The following is a 23,567-nucleotide window of genomic DNA, read 5'->3' on the forward strand; positions in this document are numbered from 1 at the left end:
ACTTAACTAATGGGGAACTAAAATGCCACAAAGATACTAATCTCTTAAAAAATTCATCAAAAAGTAATTGCTCATTTATTTTACCCATTTTATAGTCCATTATCATTTCCCATTTCTCTTGTACCGTACCAATTGATCAACAAAGTGTTTAATATTACTTTCATTTTGCCTTCGTATTATTTGTTTTGTTCCTTCTTTTGAGTTGTTACATTGTTTTATAGTTTTCTGAAAAAAATCTAATATTAAAGGTTTATGGTCTGCAAAACAACCTCCTACTGTATTTATGTTATATAAATTTGATGAAAAGTTTACAATTATATTATCTATACATGATTTTCCTCTTGTAGGTTTTTTATTTGTACAAACTAAATTTAGACTTCGCAACAGATTGGCAAATTCAATAGATGTCTTTTTTTCCATTTTTATCATTTCTATGTTAAAATCACCTGCAATGGCTACAAATTTAAATGACTTTAACAGCTTTTTCACAGCAAGCTCAACATTTTCCAGAAACAAACCAATATCACCACTAGGGGATCTGTAAACATTTAAAACTATAAGATCATAATCAATTATTTTAATACAGCTAAATTCACAATGAAGCTCAATGCAAAATAAGCTAACATCTATTTTGGTGAATGTTAACCCTTCTCTTAAAAATATTCCTACCCCACCATTTTTTATACTTTTCCTACACATGATATCTGCAGCAATAAAATCTTTAGGAACAAAGAATTCAACTTCCCGCTCCTCTAACCAATGTTCAGACACACATATTACCTGCACTTGCTCTATGGCACAAAAGTGTTCTAATTCTAACATTTTGTTCCTAATAGACTGGATATTAACCTGTAAAATTTTTAAGTATTCTTGATTTTCATTGTTATTTGTTTTAGCATTATTATTTACAGTAAAATAAAAATCATCCATAATTGCAGCTACCGGTAATATGTTATTTGTTTTGTTATTTCTAAAAAAAACTTCATCGATTTGTTCATCTAACATAGTACTATTTACAGTGGTATTTTTTACATTAATTTGACATTTAGATTTACATACTTCCTTAATATTTACACTTGGGCTGATCACAGCAACCCCCGCACACACACCATTACTCTGCTTTAGTGTCTCACTGTGAGTGAGAACACCCGGAGACACTCTCACTTTATCACTGAGTGCAGACTCTAGCAGTATAGGACCGGAGGCAGTAGGGTGCAGCTCAGTAGTTGGTGATGTAATGTTTGCTGTGTCCATGTTGGTTAGATCAGTAGAATTTACAAGAGATTCAGAAGACATGGTGTCATGTTGGGAAAGATCACTTGAGGAATGGTCTCCCCTGTTGCCAGAATCATCAACACAAACAGCTTCGGTACCATTTGAGAAGGTTTCTTGAATGTTGGAAATATGAGACTGTCTTGGGACACCGAAGGATTGTTGTAGCATCTTGACAAATTCAACATATGAAAGGCCATTTCTTAGTTTTCTAGTTGACATTTCCTCATAAACTATGACATTTACGCTAGCACCGGTAGACCTTTGAAATTTTTTTATGTTGTCAATAAAAATGGAGGGTGGAATCAAGTCCCTGACACATCCCATTGGCGAACAATATAATGTTTTTAATCCTTTTTTTCTAAAATCCTGTATCAACTGTTGAAAAGCAAGCTGGTAGTCAAATTTTGATGGCTTCTCGTAAAACTTGTATATATATATATGAATTTGAACGGATGGTGTTTTTGGCCTCTAGGGACCACAAAACAAAAAAGGAAATCGGTCCCGGGTCCAGGTCTTACCATGAGTACTACGGTAATAGCTTATTCCCTATATGGGAAATTCGTTAACACAAACAACATAAACTTAGGCTATAAGTTAACGTCCTTTATCAAAATTTGATTACCAATTATTTTTTAATCTTAAGAGTATTCTTTTCCTGTGCTCAGTTTTAAAAGCAATGATGTTGGTTTCGGTCGGTGCTCTTTGATGCGCTTTCTGTGTATATAAAGATTTTCAGGTTGATTTTTCAGGCCTATTCGTGGCCTCTTTTATCATCACTGGCGGCGCGGCGTAGAAGGCCTATTTTAACAATGTTATATTGAAGCTGCTATCAAGTAACTTAACTTAATGTGTTTAACCCTTTATTATAACCATTAAGAGTATCCTTAAACTATTTCCAAAAAACAAATGTTTTTTTATTATCATATTCACTAAGTTATTTAGCTCAAGACCAACAGACAAAGCGGTGTGACGGATGGAAGATAATTTTTTTAACACATTGTCCAAGTTTATGTAGGCCTAAGTTAAGTTAGGTACTGTAATTCTTTGTTTGAAGTTCATTGTTGGTGATGGTGAGTTAATGTTGTTCAAAGGTTTATTGCGGACATTTTCCATCACGAATGTAAAAAAACAATACACAACGTTTTGGGATCTGGAACGCATTATTGTATTGTTAGTTGTAATGTGTTAGTTAAGTTTTTTCACCTGAGGACGGGATCAGATTCCAGATCCCGAAACGTTGTGTATTGTTTTTTTACATTCGTGATGGAAAATGTCCGCAATAAACCTTTGAACAACAGGTACTGTAATGTTTGGAAGATATTCCATCAATGAAAAATTCTTTTTAATTGTGTTTGAATTTTTTTTACTGTTCCTTTGTATACCTATTGTATGAGTTTGGCTATTCACTAGTCTAAATCCAACCACAATAAGCCTACAGCATGAGTTAATGTTATGTCCAAAAACTTAAAACGTAGTATGAAATCTCACTGCTAAGAATATTTATTGGCATTTACCAAGTAGTTACATAGAAATAGGCATTGTCATTTGTCATGTTACATGGAAATAAACACAATAATAAACAGATATTTAAACTTAACAATTCTAAATCTACAATATGGAGAATTTAACTTTAATTAGTTTTATCAATTTCTATTTCTAGTGGTCCATGAACTCTTTAATTGTATGGATTTTCAACAAGCAAGTTATAAATTTTATATTTAAAAGAAGGAAGAGGTAGACTGGCTGCCTGAAGAGGCTTGCATGCCGCACGTCGCCGCGCTCGACGGCTGTTTGTGCGGCGGCCATGGTATGGGCGGGGGTATCAGGGATACAAACTTAAGAACTTCTATTCTATTCACCACACCAATAGTGTTCATCTGTAGTGAGTGAGAGATGGATGGGCATAGGAATATTTAGTTATTTTTTCTATATTTTAATTAAACTTAGTCTAGACTTTATTTCGTCGATGAACTGTTCAATGTTGATTTAAGTTGTAGTAGGTTTTGTCATTTTGCATACAAAATACTTACAAACTGATTCCCAGAAAAGAAAAACAAAACCACCTACCACACAGGCAACTGAAAGTGAAATGAGGGAGGCAAGGCAGCGCCGTGTTGGGCTAAGTTTGTTTTGATCAGTTGGCAGAAATTGACAGCGCCGCTGAGTATAAAAGCTCCCATATAACGCTATGCACCTAGAGGCCACAAGTTTCTGCGGCTCCTAGGTGCGCCGTCGTGCATCTAGCCATCTGCAGCAGCGTGCGGCAGCCGTTGCAGAGTATAAAAGCACCCATTTAACTCAATGCACTTACAGGGCTGTCGAACGCAGTGGCGTTCCACAGAGTATAAAAGGGGCCTTAGGCAGCTGCTTCCTCCACATTTGGGTTTTCTCTTTCTCTTATGGGGCTGGGGTATCATTACCCCTAGCTACCTCGACCTACAAGATCTTTTGTAACACCCTTTTAGCTTAGTCACCCAACCGAAGTCTTCTTGCGAAGCCAATCAGCTGGTGCACACCCATTTCTCGTGTTTCAGTAGGCATCGGAAATGCCTTTCCTAGGTGTTTCAACCTCTTCTGGGCTATCGCCGGACATTCCAGCCATATGTGCTCAGCGGATTCTGTTTCGTAGAGGCAGAATCTGCACTGGTCCGTCTGCCTAAGCCCTATTGTCTTACTCCACTTTCCTAAAGGTTAATTTTCCAAAACTCATGACTGCTAACTTTATTCATGATTAGGGCCTACAGACATTTTTATAATATTGAAATGGAGATAGAGGAAACAACTCAAGTTACAAGTAAAAGGTTTTAATTTTTTTTCTTAAAATTGTTCATATTTTTATCACAAAAATTAAGTCACTTAACTACCCATTAAAGTTAGCCTTTCTAATGAGAGATATTTAGCCTAAGTAATAACTTATAAACACAATCAAGTATTTGTGACATTCAACTTAAATTACCTAATACTTTTAATTCTAGGTCTACTTAAATACTTGGTTTAAGTAGGCCTACTTAGCATACTTGGTGTACTGGGTATACAAAGTATGCTAAATGTATTTTTATATTTAAAAATGATGTAGTAACTACTTAAGTTGTAGGTATTTTTCCAGCATAATGTTCCATACACTGTAACTGGGAAGGGTGGCGTCTTCCTGTAATCCAGCTTCTAGGAGGTTACTAATCGTGGATATTTTTTAGGCATGCACTGTGGATTAACGTCAGCACGAGTGAGTACTACCACTATCCGCAGTACTATCCTGAAAATTATACCAATTCTTATATACCAAGGCATAAATGTGGTTCGGATTCCACTATAAACTATAGGTCCCTTAGTTGCCATTAGCCGTATGGGCTATTAATTAACAGCTGTTTTTTTGGAATAAGTCTGCCTTAGTCACTAACAAGACTACAAGATCGCACCACTCATCCTACACTCATCTCCCTTCATACTTGGCTTGAAATATCTACTTTGTATGGTCGCAATTTCATTGAAAAGTATTAAAGTAAAGTATTAAGTATATTTAAAAATGATGTTGTAACTACCTACTTAAGTTGTTGGTATTTTTCCAGCATAGTGTTCCATACACACAATGTCGCTCCAAACATTGGGTATCAAGAAAAAAAGTGTGGCTGAACCCAATACAACCAGGGAAAAAGATAGAGTCTGTCGTAATTGGAATGGCGGCACGAGGGTAGGTTTGTCTTTCATTAGAAAATATTATGAATATTTAAAATAGGTATGTTTAAGGCCTAATTCATACTTTTCCTTCTATAAAGAATACAACTTACTATAAAGAATTCAAGTATGTACATAGGTACTAAAAGGGTTGTCAACAGTTAAAGTCTCCAATAAACAAGCTCCAGTCATGACTAAGACATCTAATTCAAATCTGACATCAGTGGCAACTACTGGCGACACCGGTGGCCAATGCGTTGAGGGGCATGGACTCAAATGGTGCCTATTAGCTGCGTGTTGATCGGTGGCGCCACCGAAAAAGTTGTCGGTGAAGTTGCCGGGAGTGTTTCTGCCCAGCAACAACTGGTGTCGCCACCGTTTTAGTGGCCAGGCAGTTGGGAGGGCATTGCAGTACATGGAGTCCATTACACTGACTTGCACGCGAATTCGCTAAAAACCTAAACAAACAAACCCTGTCATACAGTCTCCCTTAAATTTGACTCAAGTGTGACATGGTGTTCTTCTAACCTTTTATATTTTTGTTTTTTTTATTATTTTGTATACTGTATCAGTGTCTTTATTACCAGTTTATTATTATTTCCTTTTTCTATCTGACCTCATTGGAATTAACCACGATTATTTAGCATTGACTGTGTATGAAATGCTAGGTACTAGGAGAAATATTCTACTTAATAAAGGAAGATTTTGAATTATAGAAGTTTGAATTAGCCCTGTTCCACTATTGTATTTAAATGTTTGATTTTATTTACCAATTATATTGACTTTGATAATTATTTAAGAAGGGTTTCTCAAACCCTTCACAGAATTTTTACGCAACATTATCACAGTCGTTTTTAGAGAGCTTAATTAGATGAAGACATTACATAAAGCAATAGTGTTACTTACCTAAGTGTAAGCTCAAGTTTTTCCTTGGCAGGAATACATTAATTAGTTCACCATCATGCCTAGTTCACTCTCTAAAGTAGGAAAACATCTCGTCGAATGAAGTTTATTAATTGGAATTCTAGACATCTGGGAGTTGTTTTGGATATTCTAGGGCGAGCACAAAGGGACAAAGGGGATATAAAAAGTGTAAAATATTCCTTTGCTGAACCTAGGCACTAAAATGGAATGTTTTCTAAATTGCCTGACTCTTCACCTCTTTTTTTAATAATAGACAAAGAAGAAGAAGATCCGAACTGCTCATCACGATGTTTGACACAAGAATAATAAGTGACAACAACAAGTACACAGTACTGAATAAAAATCTTTAGTGGTTGCACCACTATAAGTGTCCAGGTTCCAATAAGCTGTGGAACTGTGTCCACTTGCGCCACCAGTTGCTCACGGTTAATAGCGTCAAACGCCTCTTCACATTTACAAGTTGACCACTTAGACCATAAGATTAATCACTAAATAATATTCATAATTGGCGGGAGCGTCAACTTTTGAAACCAGCTTGTATGGTAGTCAGAGAGGTAAAGATCACAGTGCTAACCGGTGTCAGATTTTCAGTAGCTTGCTTGGCTGCAATTGGAGCTCGCTGGAGACAACCCTCTTAGTATGAACAACACCTAAATATCACTGTCAGTAGGCTTAATTTTTACTGATCAATCATGATTAGGCTAGTTTCATGTCTAATGGTTGTTATAGGAATAAATTGTACCATAAGCTTATTTGCATAGTACAACTTAAAATTTGAAAATAGGTAGGCCTACCGAGAAATAAATTAAATGTCTAAAATAAGAGTATTCTACATTGTGGAAATAAGTACAATTTTGTATGTGCTGTGCTGCGGTATGTGTATGAACAGTTTGAAGTACAGTAGTATCTATATGAATTATGCCACTATAATAAATTCTATTATGCAAAGCATGTGCACAATATATCCTACCACAAAAGACATGAATTTAATCACCATAACATGAATTAACACGTTCGCTACCAAATGCGACGCCGCGATCATTGCCTTTGACCGAGGTATACAATTTAATCTTACACATAGACTGGCTGTCACTTGGTTAACAGTACACGCAGACCACAGACCAAAACCTGTTAAAGAGTGATCATTTCCTTTGTAATAATCTGCAATCTTGTTTGTAAATAATATATTCTTGTTTTTATATTTTTGATAATCTTTTGAAATGTCGCATATTTGCGACACACGGTCTATAGCGAAGACAATAGTGAAAATTATTATATTTTTCTTCAAATAGCCCAAGGGCCGCATATATGCGACAGTTCATGATTGTTTATGTTTTTTGGTAAAATTAAGTGTAAAAAAACAGCTTTTTCAAGAAAAGTCTATAATTGAACAAATATAGAAGCTACATGGGATATTGCAGCATACATACAGTGATGCAGCAAAGTAAAGAACAGTTTTTCCAACTATCATATGACGTCACCAATCATCATATCCACAGACCAAGCGACCCAGTTGTGTGTCAGATATCCCTGTAGAGCACTGCAAAGAATTCAGTGCCTTCAAATTGACCGTTACAAAGATATAAGCGTTTTGATAACATTGGAACTCCGACGCAAATATGCAACGTCAGTCTATTTTAATGTGACTAGCCGTCGCTGGTCCATATGAAGGAAAAATGTTGTACTATTGCGGTAGCGAACGTGTTAAGAGGGTTAATTTTAAATTGGACTTTTCTTTAGAATACAGTTGGGCTATTGTCCAAGTAACTGATAAAATATTATTTACTTGTGTGCTAGATTTTTGAGGCCCCTCAAGGATTACTCGCCTCCAAAAGACGCTGTGGAAAGGTGTGAATCTATCTGCAGTGAGTTACTTGGGCCGAAACTGGATGATACTACTCCAATAACAGAACCTAAAACCAGGTTTGCTGTCCTCAACGAGTGCTACAAGCAGTTAAACCACTCTGTACCAAACTCCTTGTTGTACACTATCACGACTGTAGGTAAGTTTTGGGATTAATATTACATACTTAACTGTAACTCCAGTACCAGGTATTCCAATGCAATAACAACAGTATTTGGGAGCCAAAATTATTTTTATTGAACCCTTTAAATACAACAAAAGGCATTGAGTAGGGGTCTGTGGTGCATCAAAAACTTAGTATGGTACGGTTCTGGCCTAATTACCGCCATCGGTACAAATTCGGTTTGGTACAGCTTACAGCAATAATTGTTACTTTCAATTTACTATTGTAGCCAAAAATTTGTTTTTCTCAAGTCAAACAGTAAAATTAATAAGACAAGCAAGATTGCACAATGGATTTAAGGCCTTTTCATACCAGCTGGATGATTGGTAAGTTTTTGTCTAAACAAATCGCTGCCCAGAAAATCGATGCTATGAAATGGTTCACTCTGCACGTTCATTCAATTTGTTTATCCATGGAACAGAAGACCCGTCTCACACCTAAGAACTCGGAGATAAGACATATTTGCACCTAGGTAAAACACAGTACTGTACTATTAATTTAAAACGTACCTACAATTTCTACAATACAGTATTACTGTTCCGGTTATAAACTTATACTGTACTAGCAGATTACCCGTCCTTCGTACGGGGTTGGCAAATAAGTATAAAGTGCTTATTGTAGTTATACTCAAGCTTTGCTATTGTAATGAGGAAGGACACAATTTGGTTAAATTTGTTTCTCTAAATTTACTGTATGCTATAGTACGTTAACACATCTACCATAGCCATAATGTTCTACCATTGCACCTAAATCATGGAAAAAAATATAATATCAAATATTCGCACAATATCACAAATTATTCATCTATACTTATTTAATACGCAAGCAGGATTTTTGGGGACAATTACTCCTCCAAAACTACTGAACCGATTGACATGTTTTTGGTGTCATTGGAAAGAGCGTAATGTGAAGTTGTGCAGGAAACTTTCTTTTTAGGATAATTAGTCCAGTCAATGAATGATCCAAAAGTAGGTGTAGAGTGCGTGAGCAGGTAACTAAGCGATTCCTTCAAAAACTTGTTCAGGGGGCTTAGGGTGTTAACATACCAAAAGTCCTGACTCCTAGGTGGTGAGCCAGGGGGTGGAGGGGGGAAAAAAGGGGGGGGAAAGGTACACATTTTGGGTTTTTTGATTATATCTCGAAAACTATCAACTTTTTGTATACTATAGTAAATTATAAAATTGAAGAAGATTAAATTTTCTACAAGAAAAGTATATAATGTGTTTATTTTGGTTCAACAGATTACGAGTTATAACTTATTTAATTGATATCTTATTAAAATACTCCTTCCATAAGAAATACATCTAAATTAGTATGCGAAATGGGGCGAATCCTATCCGCCCAAAGGAAATATAACTGATATTCTGGAAATATTGACAAAATTTCCAGTAATTTGACACTTTAATCATGAAATTTTGTCAAAAATTAAAGCAAGGGTGAGCGTTAAAAAATGGGATGATTTAAGGTTTTTTTTTATATCCAATAAAAAACCACCAAAACTCAAAATTTTGTTACCTCGCCCTCGCCTTAATTTTGGATCAATTTTAATGATTAAAGTGTCAAATTACTGGAAATTTTGTCAAGATTTCCAGAATATCATTTATATTTCCTTTGGGCTGGTAGGATTCGCCCCATTTCGCATACTAATTTACATGTATTTCTTATGGAAGGAGTATTTTAATAAGATATCAATTAAATAAGTTATAACTCGTAATCTGTTGAACCAAAATAAACACATTATATACTTTTCTTGTAGAAAATTTAATCTTCTTCAATTTTATAATTTACTATATTATACAAAAAGTTGATAGTTTTCGAGATATAATCAAAAAACCCAAAATGTGTACCTTTCTCCCCCCCCCCTTTTTCCCCTCTCCACCCCCTGGCTCACCACCTAGGAGTCAGGACTTTTGGTATGTTAACACCCTAAGCCCCCTGAACAAGTTTCTGAAGGAATCGCTTAGTTACCTGCTCACGCACTCTACACCTCATTCCTTGACTGGACTAAATAATGAGAGAGTGAGGCTCAGGGGCCCTTTAAAGTTTTGTATTTCTCCATAAGATTAACATAGGAAACAAATATTGTTATGAAACTCCAGCCGTTGTCACAAATTTAAAAAGTAAATATTAATAATTGGTCTCCATGGAAGCATGAGAAAATTCACAATGTTTACCTTTTCGTTGGCATTTCAATGTAAACAACCAGAACTGCCAAATGCTTATTCACAACTTCAGACAGCTGATCCAAACAAGTTAAGTACAATATTTTTCACCACACTATGATGTTTTTGGCTGTATTACATACGTTAATTGGTGGCTGAAAGTTACGTTTTGCTGGCCATGCCAGCTGTCGCCAATTTGGGGACCGAGCAGGTTTTTACAGGCCGGGGCCGCAAAATCAGCTGTCCGCTTACTTACTTAGAACATGAATGCGTTTTAAATACACAATCAAAATCCATACCATTGCAATATAGAATTGTGTTATTGTCACCGTTGCCTAGCAACTATTTCTTTATATTTTTGCTGATTCCTCAAATTATTTCTAAAGTTGTAGTTGTGTTGACGATCAGTGTGCATTATTATAGTGGTGAATAGTGGTAATAGGGTATAGTGTGGTGAAAAATAGCGTTCGTACCACGGACCGAAATGGTTTTGCAGCTCTCGATCGTTTAAGTTCTCGACTTCGTCTCGAACTTAAAAACTATCTCGAGCCGGCAAAACCTCATTTTCGGCCCTTGGTACGAAAAATACTATTACAGGACTATGTAGTAGGTTTATTTATTCAAAAACTATGTCATTGATTATGGAAAAAAGATTCTATAACCGTAAGTTATGAAAATAATGTTATTGATATATTTTGATGTAAACAGTTAGTCTACAATGTAGGTTGGTACAATGTAGGAATAGTGAGTCGGTGGCTCAGTCGGTAGCGTCGCAGACTTCGGGCCCAAGGCAGCGATGTTGTGGGTTCGGATCCTGGTCACTGTCACTAAAATTTATCAGTACTGTACTGGCTCACTCCTTGCTTTGCTGTAAACGTTCCACGCATGGGCGGTTAGTCTATGTGGACGGGTAAATGCAAGGTTAAAAGAGGCCGCCAACCTCTTTTTCAAAATAAAAAATGGTTATAGTTTTTTGTATAAATTTAGTGGTTTTTCGCTTATAAATTCAAACTACTTAACAAGTGTTTGGATTAGGTGATATAGTACATCTTCCCGTTGCGAAGCACGGGTACATCAGCTAGTACTTATTTAATACGCATTTTTTGGTGTCATTGGAAAGAGCGTAACCTGAAGTTGTGCAGGAAACTTTCTTTTTAGGGAAATAATTAAAGAGCGAGGCCCTAGGGCCCTTTAAAGTTTTGTATTTAACCATGAGATTAACATGGGAAACAAAAATTGTTATGGGATTCCAGCTGTTGTCACAAATTAAAAGTGAGAATAAGAACATATGTTAATTGTAAACAGTCAATAAGTTTGTTAATTTAACAGTTTGCTACAAACATTTACTGACTTGGTTGAAATGAAATATTTACTACTAGGTGAAACCCGTCGAAATCGACGGTTACCTTCAAGGCTTACGCTAATTCATCTTACTGCGATAAATTGAGTGAAATTATACATATTTCGAGCATTTAGCATTGTTTAGAGATTAATAAGCGTAAAAACATTAATAATATTAATTGCGTTTTTAAAATTTTGAAGTTTTGAGAAATTGGTTTTTGGGTTACTGTTCAAGCTGGAATTCCTAGAAATGGGGGATGTCAGTTAGTTGTCTTAGCCTTATCAATTACATAAAGTTGTCAATATAATCTTTCTACGGAATGTTAGGTGCAGTTGAATAAACTTGAAGTAATGTTGGCTTTTATTCTTGAACTGTTATTGGCCTCCTAATTTATATGACGTGCAGCTTCATTGGCAAAAAATAATGCGAATTACATAGTAATGAAGCATTTCCCAAAAGCAAAAATTAATGTAAATTGTCTGTTACGTAAATATCGATGCATACATTGTGAATCAACGTATCTTATAAAGTATGATGTGATCTAGTTTGAAATAAATACGACTTTCCGTCGTGACAGTAGCTGATTAAATAGTATTTACTCATTGTACCATTTTTACAGCCAAAATGTCGTGTTATTTTCAATAATGTTACCAAACCAGTGGGCCACGGTCCGTAATATAGGCCACAGTAAATAATTTGTCAACATAGGTACCATTTTAGGCAAGGTTTTTGTGTTTGGATGTTATTAGAAACGGTAAGAGCACAATAAAATTGTACTGCGGATGAATTTTCTGTTGGAGAAATATAAGCCGAGTTATAAATGTCACAATGCGAGTTTGAGCATTTTGTAACCATATTATATGGGTAAGTTACATAGATTTTTAGGCTGCTCAGTGCACTTTAAGAATATATAGTTTAGAGATAAATTAAATGGTTTTTGTTGCCGAGTAGCGCTAGTAAACATGCACAACCCTTCTCGTTAGTCTAATAACATTCAAAGGCTCTCTAAGAGTTCAAGTTCTTATTTATATACATATCTATACATTATTATGTTTTCCCTAAGCTGAATGAATACATCGAAGTAACCTCTCTGAAAAGTCTGCAGTATATTGCAGTTTTCCAGCTCAATGACTTTCTAAATCATGCACATATTTCTACATAAATATTGTAAAATGTTATATCCAGTTGCTGTAAACCACTATTAATTTAACAAAATATGGACACGGCTCAAATCGGCACCGTGCTCTTCTGCGCTTGTATTATTTTGTATTGTATTACACCATCGAAGATTTTTCCAACGATTGAAAGCATGTATGAGAATAATCTCTAATCACAGCCGTTCTCTCAAATTAGTGGAGACAAAGTTTTCAATTAAATATTTAGATTCCCCCATGTTAATCTTATGGGAGAAAATCCAACTTTGATGGATAATCTTGTCCAAACTAATAAAGATATTAAAAAACAAAAAAGACTTTGCAAAACTACGGATCAGGGCAATTATTTTGACACTTTAATCATAAAAATCGGTCCAAAAATGAGGGAGGAGTTCTGTTCACAAAAATCGGCTTAGCGTATTATATATATAGACTTGAATTGGGCATAGCGTAAATATTACAATGAAAAAAACAAGAGAGCCTGGATAATTTGATATACTAAAAAGAAAACTGAATTAACACTGTGCTGAATTTCTTAGTTATCATTGAAAGAGTCGATTTGCAAACTATGGAAACATAGGAAAGTCATTGAACACCACTAAGGAGAAGAAATAGAAATATTTTAAATGTTGATTATATCGATCTGTTATGTACATCTTGAGTATTTCCAAAATCTATGAGTCGAATCTTTTAAAGTCATCATAAATTATGACTGTTATTCGTTTTAAAATAACACCTGTAATACTTAGCAATTGCTCGAATTCGAGCAACAGGTACACTAGTTAAATTAAAAACATAAACATAACTGTTAACAACCCTACTTTGACAGTGCTCATTAAGTATCACAGCTTTTTATTTAGTTGCTGCTTATTAGTTCAATTTAGCCGTTGTTATAAATGAAAATAAAAATAATAGTGCTGCATCCTGTTGGTAAACCTTATAACTTTTTAATGCTATTCTATATCATAGAACCAACTTGTCCTGGGGCGGAGCCCGAAAGGATTTTTGAGATAAGAATAGGCCAATATGTTAATCAGGAATGTGAGCTATCATCATGCCAAATTTCAGCCCAATCCGTCCAGTGGTTATTGCGTGATTGAACTTCAAACAAACAAACACACAAACTTTCACATTTATAAGTCATAAGTCATAAGTATTTTATTGCATAAAACATTCTTCATTACAAAGGCAATGGTGAACAGATGCATGGTCAATCAATAAGTTATAAAAACTAAAAGTAATAAGTTACAACAAAATACAACAAGAACAGCACAATTGAGAGAAAGTTACCAATTCAAACAAGTTAGAAAAAAGACAAATTCAAATGAAGATCTTGAAGCAATATCAGAGAAAAAAACAATTAAAAACATTCTGTGTCATATTTTAAAAATTAATGTCACGGTCATTTAGGAAATCTGCCAGGAAGTAATATGATTTCTCCACCAATAATGATTTAGTCCAAATTTTAAATTTTTGTGGTGTATAGGATTTTATTTTTGTGGGGATCTTATTATATAAACAAATCCCCATATAGATGGGGTTTTTTTCAAAATGAGAGTGTTTATGAATTGGATAATTTAGCAGATTTGGGTTTCGGGTATTATAACTATGAGTGGGTCTAAATTCATCAAAAAGTGTATTATTTAAATGAACAAAATTTACTGTTTCATAGATGTATAAAGAAGTCAATGGCATTATTTTTAATTCCTTAAAAGAACAACGACAGCTTGATCCATATTCTGCCCCTATCATCACTCTAATAATACTTTTTTGGACTTTAAAAACTTTGCTAATATCCCCTGAGTTTCCCCACAGAACAATTCCATAACGAAGCAGAGAGTGTATATAAGCATAATAAATAATTTTTAATGTTGCTAGTGACACTGAATTTTGAATACATTTAATTGCAAACCTAAAAGAAGTCAACTTACTAACCAAATATTGAATGTGTGATTTCCAATTGAAACTTTGATCTATATTAATTCCAAGAAATTTATATTTATCTGTGATATTAAAATCCGTTCCATTGAGTTTGTGGTTATTGTTAATTCTGATGTGGAATTGCATAATGTTAGATTTAGATTCATTTAGTAAAAGTCCATTTGATTCAAACCATTTCTTCAGATCTTTCAGTGTTAATTTCAAAGTGTTTTCTAATGCAGACAGGTTTTTTTCCTGAACTATTACACTTGTATCATCAGCAAATAGTACGAACCTTTTGGAAATATGTGCTGGTAGGTCGTTTATATATATAAGAAAGAGTGTGGGTCCTAGAATGGATCCTTGAGGGACGCCAAATTTTACTGTAGCCCAGTCTGAGTAAAAACGGGTTGAACTATCACTGATAAATGTTCTCTGCTTTCTCCCCAAAAGATATGATGTTAATAGCTTAAGAGCCGACTCCTCAATACCAATACTGGCCATTTTTTTAATCAGCATCCCATGATCCACACAGTCAAAAGCCCTGGACAGGTCACAGAAAATTCCCGCAGTAAACTGTGACCCATCCAAGGCCCTTGCTGCATCGCTCACAAAGTTTATCAAAGCTAATTCAGTACTTCTATTTTTCCTAAACCCAAACTGTTCAGCCCCAAGCAGATTATTACTTTCAAGAAAATAAACAATTCTATTATGAAGAGCTTTTTCAAAAATCTTTGATATATTACTAAGTAAAGATATAGGTCGGAAATTTTGAATGTCATTTTTTATTCCTTTTTTAAAAATTGGTTTTATCTCTGACAGCTTCAGCTTAGTCGGAAAGGTACAAGTTCTAATAGCTAGATTAAAAATATTAGTTAAAATAGGGCTTATCACTTTAACAGACAATTTTAATAAATGAACTGGAATGTCATCCCATCCACAAGATTTTGTGTTATTTAGACCTAAGATAATTTTAGCTACCTCTTCCACTGACACAGGTGAAAATTCACTTAAATATTTTGTCTTACATGAAGGGCTGTCTTTGACAAAAGATAAATCAGCTTTAGGAACTTTTAATAAGTCAACAGTGTTAATAAAATGATTGTTAAAACTTTGAGTGATTTTTTGAGGATTTGAAATTATCTTATTGTTTATTTTTAAGGTAATAGGTTCACTAATTTTATTACAATGAGTACCCATTTCTCTTTTAACAACAGCCCATGTAGCTCTTGATTTGTTTTTGGACTCAAATATGTAATTATCATTAGATGCTATTTTTGCTGCTTTTACAACTGACTTAAACACTTTTTTATAATTTTTTACATATTGCTGAAATTCTATACTTAGGTTATACTTTGCTTGCCAGTGTAATTGCCTCTTCTTTGCTGCTGATATCTTAATACCCTGTGTAATCCATTTTTTTGATTTCTTATTTTTAACCTTAATATTTTTAATAGGGAAAAACTCATTCATACAAAAGATAAAATTTTCCAAGAAAAAATTGTAGCAATCATCCAGTGAAATAAGGGGAGGCATATCTGACAACATAAGCTTAAGTCTATTTACAAATAAAATGTTGTTCTCTTCAGGGTACATTCTAATTTTTATTCTTTTGGTGCAGACCTGTCTATTCAGTTTGTTGGGTAGAGACAACAGCAGAGCATTATGATCAGAAAAAGAGGTATTGATGTTACACAATTGGCCTTTCCCAAAATTTACACTAGTCAGAATATTATCAATGCAAGAAACAGTGGTATTAGTTATTCTGGTTGGATTTCTGTTATTGATTACAAAGCCAAATTCATTTACAACTGTTTGAAAGTATTCAGAGCTCTTGTCTTTTTTTAAAAGATTGATATTAAAGTCAGAGGCAATTACGACTTTCTTAAATCTAATTTCTTTTTCTAGTGTTTGAAGTAAAAATCTAAACTTATCCAAAAACAATTTTGACATAGAGTAACCAGGAACTGTATACAGTGAGATGAAAATACACTTAATTGACTTAATTTCAATAAAAGAACCCTCAAAAATTAATTCTTCATTCAAACAGGCCAAATCATTGCGCTTACAACAATCCAAATTCCTATCAACAAGAATACATGAGCCTCCTCTAGATTTACTGCGAAAATACCCATCAGCTAGTTTAAAACCATTCAATCTGTTCAGAAAATTTGAATTTTCTGAGCTCACATTGTGTTCATTTAAACAGATAATTTTAATTTCAAAATTGCATGTATTTAAGAATATTTCTAACTCTTCAAACTTATTTTTTACCCCCTGTATGTTCAGATGAAGGAGACCTGGTAATTTTATTTTATGTTTATACCTAGTATTTAAATCTGGACTTAATCTGCTATTGTTACATTGTGGCTTAATTTTAAAAAACTACTTTCACTGTGACTTTCACACTCACTTGACGACACGGCACTCACACTCACACTCTTGGTGGATGCGGTTGTTGGTTGAGGCTGAAACATCTCTTTTTGCGCTGTGTCTGTGATGGTCACACCATTGGACTGGCTCTCTCTATGCAGCTCTTGTAGTGTTGTGTCACTATTAAGCATCTCTACCAACAAACTTGCAGCTGGTGGAGTAGTGGTAGTGGTTAATGTAGTTGAGGATGACATGGGGGTTGAGGTGGCTGTGCTTAGCATGGCTTTGGCTGGTGGAGGTGAGGCTGAGGTATTTATATTTTGCATGCTGGATGAAGTTGTCAAAGTCATACTTGTTTGCTTTTCATATTCTTTAGCTATTGCAGCTCTCAAATCCTGTAGAAAACTACTGTAAGAAAGTCCATTAAAAAGAGTTCTTCGTGATTGTTGATAGTAGGCAACTATTGTGACAAAAGCTTTAGTTTTCTTCTGAAATTTAACTATATTTAAAGCAAAGAGATCTAGGGATATTTTGTCTCTCACACAGCCCATGGGGGAACATATCAGTCTTTTTAGTGATCTCTTGCTAAAATCCTCTGCAAGTTCTTCAAATGCAGCATTGTATTAGTATGATATTATATAATATTTATTATATAATATTAGTATGATATGATTACCTATTAAAATTATTGTATAAAAAAAAAGTTGTATGTGAAATTAACATAATACCCCTTGTTCCATGTAATAAGAACTATAATAAATGGGATCTTGACGAATGAGACGCTTTAAACATTTGACTACTCCTTCTTGAGTACTGTAAAGTGAAACTTGGAGTAGTTATGAGCTCAAAACTGACTTTTTTGCTGCTAGGCTATTGTGTTTTGTGTTATTACTTGAAAATTGTGCAAGATTGTTTCTATCTTTTAATACCGTATATATTTATATGTTTTTAGCAAATTTCCCTATAGGGAAGTAGCTATTACCGTAGGTCTCATGGTAAGACTTAGGCCCGGAACCGATTTGCTTTTTCATTTTGGTGTCCCCAGAGGCCAAAAACACCATTCGTTCAAATTTTTATATATGTATAGGCCTATATATACTGTATATATATATATATATGTGTGTGTCCGTGAACATGATAACTTGAGTAATTTTTATCAGATTTTGATGAAATTTGGTTTGAAGGTGTAAGGCGGGATAAACTTGAATGAGTTCGCGATCCAGCATGATCGGACCATGGGAACAGGGTTTTATGGGGTAAAAATTGGGTTTTCTCACTTTTGACCCTCAAAACACAAAATTTCCCAATTTTTCTCTGAACCTTCTTAAAGAGCTTTAAAAAACAAACAATTCAGTATATTAAAGTGTTTTTGTACGGTTATTGGTTACGGAGAAAACTAAAAAAATGGTAAATTTAAAATTCCCATGTTATTCTTATGGAGAATATTGTAAAATGTTGTAGTTTGCTTGTTTATAGATATCTTTTGATCAAACTTGGCAAATATATTCATTTTATACCAAGCAATAATTATTTTACTTAAAACACACACTTTATTAGTTTCCTTGTAGCAACAAACCTAGGTACTCGTTAAACCTAGTGTTATTTAAATAATGTGGTTTTATGTCAAATGCTCTTTCATTTTTAAGATGAACTCGTTCGCATCGCTCAATCACATCCTGGTTGAAGTTTGTTCGCTACGTTCACTCACCTTATGTTTGGAGTTGTTCTTTTTTAACACGTATTATTGTATACCACAGTTTAATGAAAACATTTTCCTCTAATGCTAATGTAAAGACAATTTTTTTGGAATTTTAAAATCAAATTACTAAATAACATAAAAAATTACATAAAAACCTTCCTCTGGCACTAAGGAACACCACAAAAAAAGAATCCTCCAATCTGGTGCACTCTTCAAGTTATGAAATACCATCAGAAAAGCGATTCATTTTAATTTATATAGATTTACTAACAGAGTACCCGTCCTTCGTACGGGGTTATCATATTAGTATAAAATGCGTATTGCAGTTATACTTAAGCTTTGCGTTTGCAATGGGGGAGGATACAGTTTGATAAAATTTGCTTCTTTAAATTTACGGTATTCTATAGTATTACACATCTACCATAGCCATAATTGTCGCATCCGAACCTGGGTGCGAGCGAAGGCGGATCAGGTACTCGAAATAATTAACACATGTTACGTTAAGAAAACCGCATTGGTGTGCGGGAGCCGGTAAGGTAGGAAGATGACTGTTGTACAGAGAGTGTCGGGTGATCGAGGTAGCAGTGGGAATGGAAGGTGGTGTGATGGAAACAACCAATGGGGTTAGTTTATTCGATCAGGCCATATGACGTCACATCGTACGATATCTAACGGTACATGGATCGAGCTAGCAAATTTAATACTTGTAATATTTGAATCTGAATTAGAAATATATAATTCATTTTATAATTAAATTAATACACCACATTTCCTCCGCCCTTACTTTTGAACATAGCTTGTATAAAATTTTTATGGAAAAATGTATACACACAATTTGAAAACATCAGAGTTAAAAACAACATTAAAGATTGTAAACATCGGTGCTGAAAATAAACACAAAAATATTGAAACATAAGTGCTGAAAATAAACACAAAAATATTGAAACATAAGTGCTGAAAATAAACACAATAGAATTGCAAACAAGCGTAAATATAAAACCATAACAAACAATTACAAATCCATTTTCTTTGGAGGATTCCTATCCCGTTGTGGATATCGCCTAGTATTAGTTGTAACAGGTGACGTAGCAGTCAGCTGATCGGGTTGTAAAGAATGGCGTTTCTCAACAATAGGACTATGCCGCTCGGACTGGCGTGTAGTTGGTGAGTGACGCGTAGTAGTGGGAGAACTCAGCTGTTGAGGCTGGGTGTGCTGGTGGGGCGGCCTGGCTGGTGACGACACCGGTGCTGACGATACACAGGAAGTAGTAACAGCTGATGTTGACGTCACGGGATCGTAGTATCTGCTATGTTCCGTGTTGATGTTGCTGCCTGATTGCAAGCCTACCAGCTGATCTATGTGTCGCTTCCAAGTTGAGCCTGTCTCTAGTTGTACAATGTATGTTACTGGCCCTAGTCGTCTAACAACCGTACATTCAACCCACTTATCCTTCCCTCTATAGTCTCTTGCTAGTACACATTGTCCTATAGCTAATTGTCTAGTATGAGTACCCCTTGCATTTATGATCTGTTTCTCTTGTTTTTGAGCAACAGTTGACTGAATGTTTGGTCTGATTAAATCTAACCTAGTTCTTAAAGGTCGATTAAACATAAGTTTGGCGGGAGATTCACAAGTGGTACTATGGACTGTGTTACGATTAGAGATAAGAAATCTACTTAAAGCTATATTTACATCCTCATTTTCAAAGATTGCACATTTTAATCTTTTCTTTACTGATTTTACCGCGTTCTCAGCTTGGCCATTAGAAGCTGGATGGTAAGGTGGAGTCAAGATTTGTCTTATTCCATTCTGTTTCAAAAATTTAGAAAATTCCTCAGAACAAAAAGGTGGACCATTATCACTAACTATTATTTCTGGTAAGCCAAATCTACAAAACATAGGCCTGAGTTTGTCAATGGTCTGTTTGGCTGAAGTGGAACTAACAAGTTCTACCTCAATCCATTTACTATGGGCGTCTAGTACAATTAAATATATTTGTCCTTTTAATGGTCCAAGGAAATCGACATGAATTCTTTGCCAAACATTGGGAGGAAATTCCCATACATGAAGTTTACTTTTAACAGGAGATTCCCGCTGTGCAAGACACGCTGAGCAACTGTTAGTCACGGCCTCAATATCCTTATCAATAGAAGGCCACCATAAATACGACCTGGCTAACGACTTCATTTTTACAACTCCTAGATGTCCATTATGTAATTCTTTTAATAAAGCCCCTCTTAATGATTTTGGAATGACTACTCTATAGCCCCACATTAGGATTCCGTGTTCAACTGTTAGCTCAGCTTGCCTTTTGACATAGTCACTTAGATTCACGTCCGAATTGATTGGCCAGCCGTACAAAACATAGCCAAGGATTCTGTTTAACTCACTGTCTTTTTGAGTTTCCTTACGTACATCATTAAAATCTATTGGTACATCGCACTCTGATATACATTGGAGATATGTTCCTAAATAATCAATATTTACATCACTTTCTTCCGTAACATTACAGTTTAGCGGAAGTCTAGACAATCCGTCCGCGTTACCATGATTTTGTGACTTAACATAATTAATGTCGTAATCGTAACCTGACAAAAATAACGCGTAGCGTTGTAGTCTGCCAGCTGCAAATGCTGGTAACCCTTTTTTCGAACCAAATATAGCTAATAGTGGTTTATGGTCTGTACAAAGAGTGAACTTCCTGCCCCATAAATACTGATTGAATTTATTTACACAGAAAACAATGCTTAATGCCTCTTTGTCTATTTGAGAATAGTTTCTTTCTGCTGAGTTTAGTACTCTACTTGTGAATGAAATTGGTCTTTCTATTCCATTTTTGTCAACAATGCTTAACACTCCTGCGATGCCGTAGGGTGACGCATCACATGACAATTTAATTGGCAAGTCTGGGTTGTAGTGCGCTAGCACATTAGCTGAAACTAATCTTTCTTTTATAGCTTGAAACGCCTTTTGACATGACAAAGACCATTTAAAAACTACGTCTTTCCTTAATAATTGATACAAGGGTGTTAGAATGGTAGCAACATTTGGTACAAACTTTGCATAGTAATTAACTAGACCTAGAAAACCCTTGAGCTGTGTAACATCTTTTGGAACTGGTGCCTCTACAATGGCTTTGACTTTATCTTTGGATGTGGCAAGGCCCTCTTGGCTAATTACGTACCCTAAGTACTCTAAGCTATCACTGAAAAATTGACATTTATCTTTACTAACAGTTAACCCTGTTGTCTTTAGCCTACTACACACTTCTCTTAGTCGCGACAGGTGTTCAGCTGTGTCAGCTCCGGTAACAATAATATCATCAAGAAATGAAGCTACACCCGGGATACCTTGTAGTGTTAGCTCAATTACCCGTTGGAAAATACCTGGGGCAGAAGATATTCCGTAACAAAGTCGGTTATATGCAAATAACCCCTTGTGTGTACTTATGGTACAAAGTTTCTTACTTTCATCGTCTAACCTAAGTTGCATATAGGCTGATGATAAATCTATTTTAGAAAATTGTTTTCCTTTCTGTAAGATTGCAAAAAGATCTTCAATGCGAGGTATAGGATGTCTATCTACTTCTAGATATGGATTTAAGGTAACTTTGAAGTCACCGCAAATGTGTATTTTGCCATTACGTTTTAGTACGGGAACAATAGGTGTACCCCAATCACTAGTTGAAACAGTGGAAATGATACCATCGTCAACTAAACATTGTAATTCCTGTTCTACTTTGTCTTTTAAAGAATAAGGTATAGGTCTTGGTTTGTAATACTTAGGTACTACATTTGATTTGAGCTTTAACTTAACAGGATCTCCATTGTAACAGCCTAGCTTAGTGGTAAATACCTCTGGAAATTCGTTTAATAAATCTCGCACAACTTTAGACTCATTGCCGGATTCTACTTTTACTTCATCTGAAGACGACATTACACTATTTACATTGTTGGGAATACTAACAACAATTTGGAGATCTTTAATCCAATCCCGACCAATTAGAGGATTAGCACCATTGCTTATTACATACAATGATAGGCATTTTTCTACTGATTTGTACTTAACATTAACATTGATTTTACCTACAGGTTTGATTTTTTCATGAGTGTAGGAACTCAGAACTAGATCTGTGGGATTTAGTTTTACATCATTTAAGTACTTATTGTAAAATTGTTCCGAAACAACAGAAACACAAGCACCTGAATCTACTTCAAATCTCATTTGTTTACCTTGTACTTGCAAATCTATTTTAATAGGTTCAATTTTGTTGACCATACCCTGATTTACATTAACAGTCAGTTCACTGTCAGTTTGAAAAATATTAGAAATGTCATATACCTCATCATTTACAACTTTATCGTTATTTTTAGATTCATCTACTTCCACATAATATTGTTTATGTTGGTATCTGTTACCCTGAGTATTTTTGGAGCAATTAACCTTGGCATTTGAACTATTTTTAGAGGAAGAATGATTGGACTTACCCCTCTTTTTTGATTTACATGCCTTCTCCAAATGACCCTTTTTTCTACAAAAATTGCACACGTATTCGCGAAAATAGCACTGGTGCGTTAAATGACCCTTTTTTCCACAACAATAGCACTCTGTAGATTGCACAACACTTGGAACGGCACTTGATGCACTTGATTGTTTGCTGCGTTGAGATCGTTGCGCTGAGGAGAATCTCTGAAGCCTCATAGCTCTCCCCGTGCTGCCGCTGCCGCCGTGGTACGTCAGGGATGCTGCGTCCTTCTCTGCTGTCTCTAGCGATGTCGCCAGCTGCTCCGCCTTGGTAAACGTCAGGTTGTCCTCCGCCAGTAGTCTCTTCTTTATCGAATTATTCCGAATACCACTCACTAATCGGTCCCTGAGATAGTCCGGTAACTTGTCCTCGAACTGGCAATGCTTTGACAATTGCTTTAAATGAACGATGTATTCCGAAATAGTCTCGTGTTCCAGTTGGTCGCGCTTGCTGAATTTATACCTCTCCGTGATAAACGAGGGTTTAGGATGAA

The 23,567-nt window shown here is 35.1% G+C and overlaps 1 protein-coding gene across 5 annotated transcripts in view; it reads left to right on the forward strand.

Annotated features, from left to right (window-relative positions):
* The window catches only part of LOC129004334 (39S ribosomal protein L50, mitochondrial), a 49,544-nt gene that overhangs the window by 8,252 nt on the left and 17,725 nt on the right, over nucleotides 1-23,567 (forward strand). For 4 of the 5 annotated variants that reach the window (XM_054432893.1, XM_054432908.1, XM_054432922.1 and 1 more), the window contains exons 2-3: nucleotides 4,842-4,963; nucleotides 7,669-7,874. In XM_054432893.1, the coding sequence (XP_054288868.1) occupies nucleotides 4,842-4,963; nucleotides 7,669-7,874 (328 nt within the window). Of the gene's footprint in view, nucleotides 1-4,381; nucleotides 4,499-4,841; nucleotides 4,964-7,668; nucleotides 7,875-23,567 lie in introns of those variants that run through there. The other variant, XM_054432901.1, reaches the window with a different exon arrangement.

The sequence above is a fragment of the Macrosteles quadrilineatus genome, unplaced genomic scaffold, assembly GCF_028750875.1.
Source record: "Macrosteles quadrilineatus isolate MER2022 unplaced genomic scaffold, UCM_ALF_1.0 Scaffold_1__1_contigs__length_201487025, whole genome shotgun sequence".
Lineage (NCBI taxonomy): Eukaryota > Metazoa > Arthropoda > Insecta > Hemiptera > Cicadellidae > Macrosteles > Macrosteles quadrilineatus.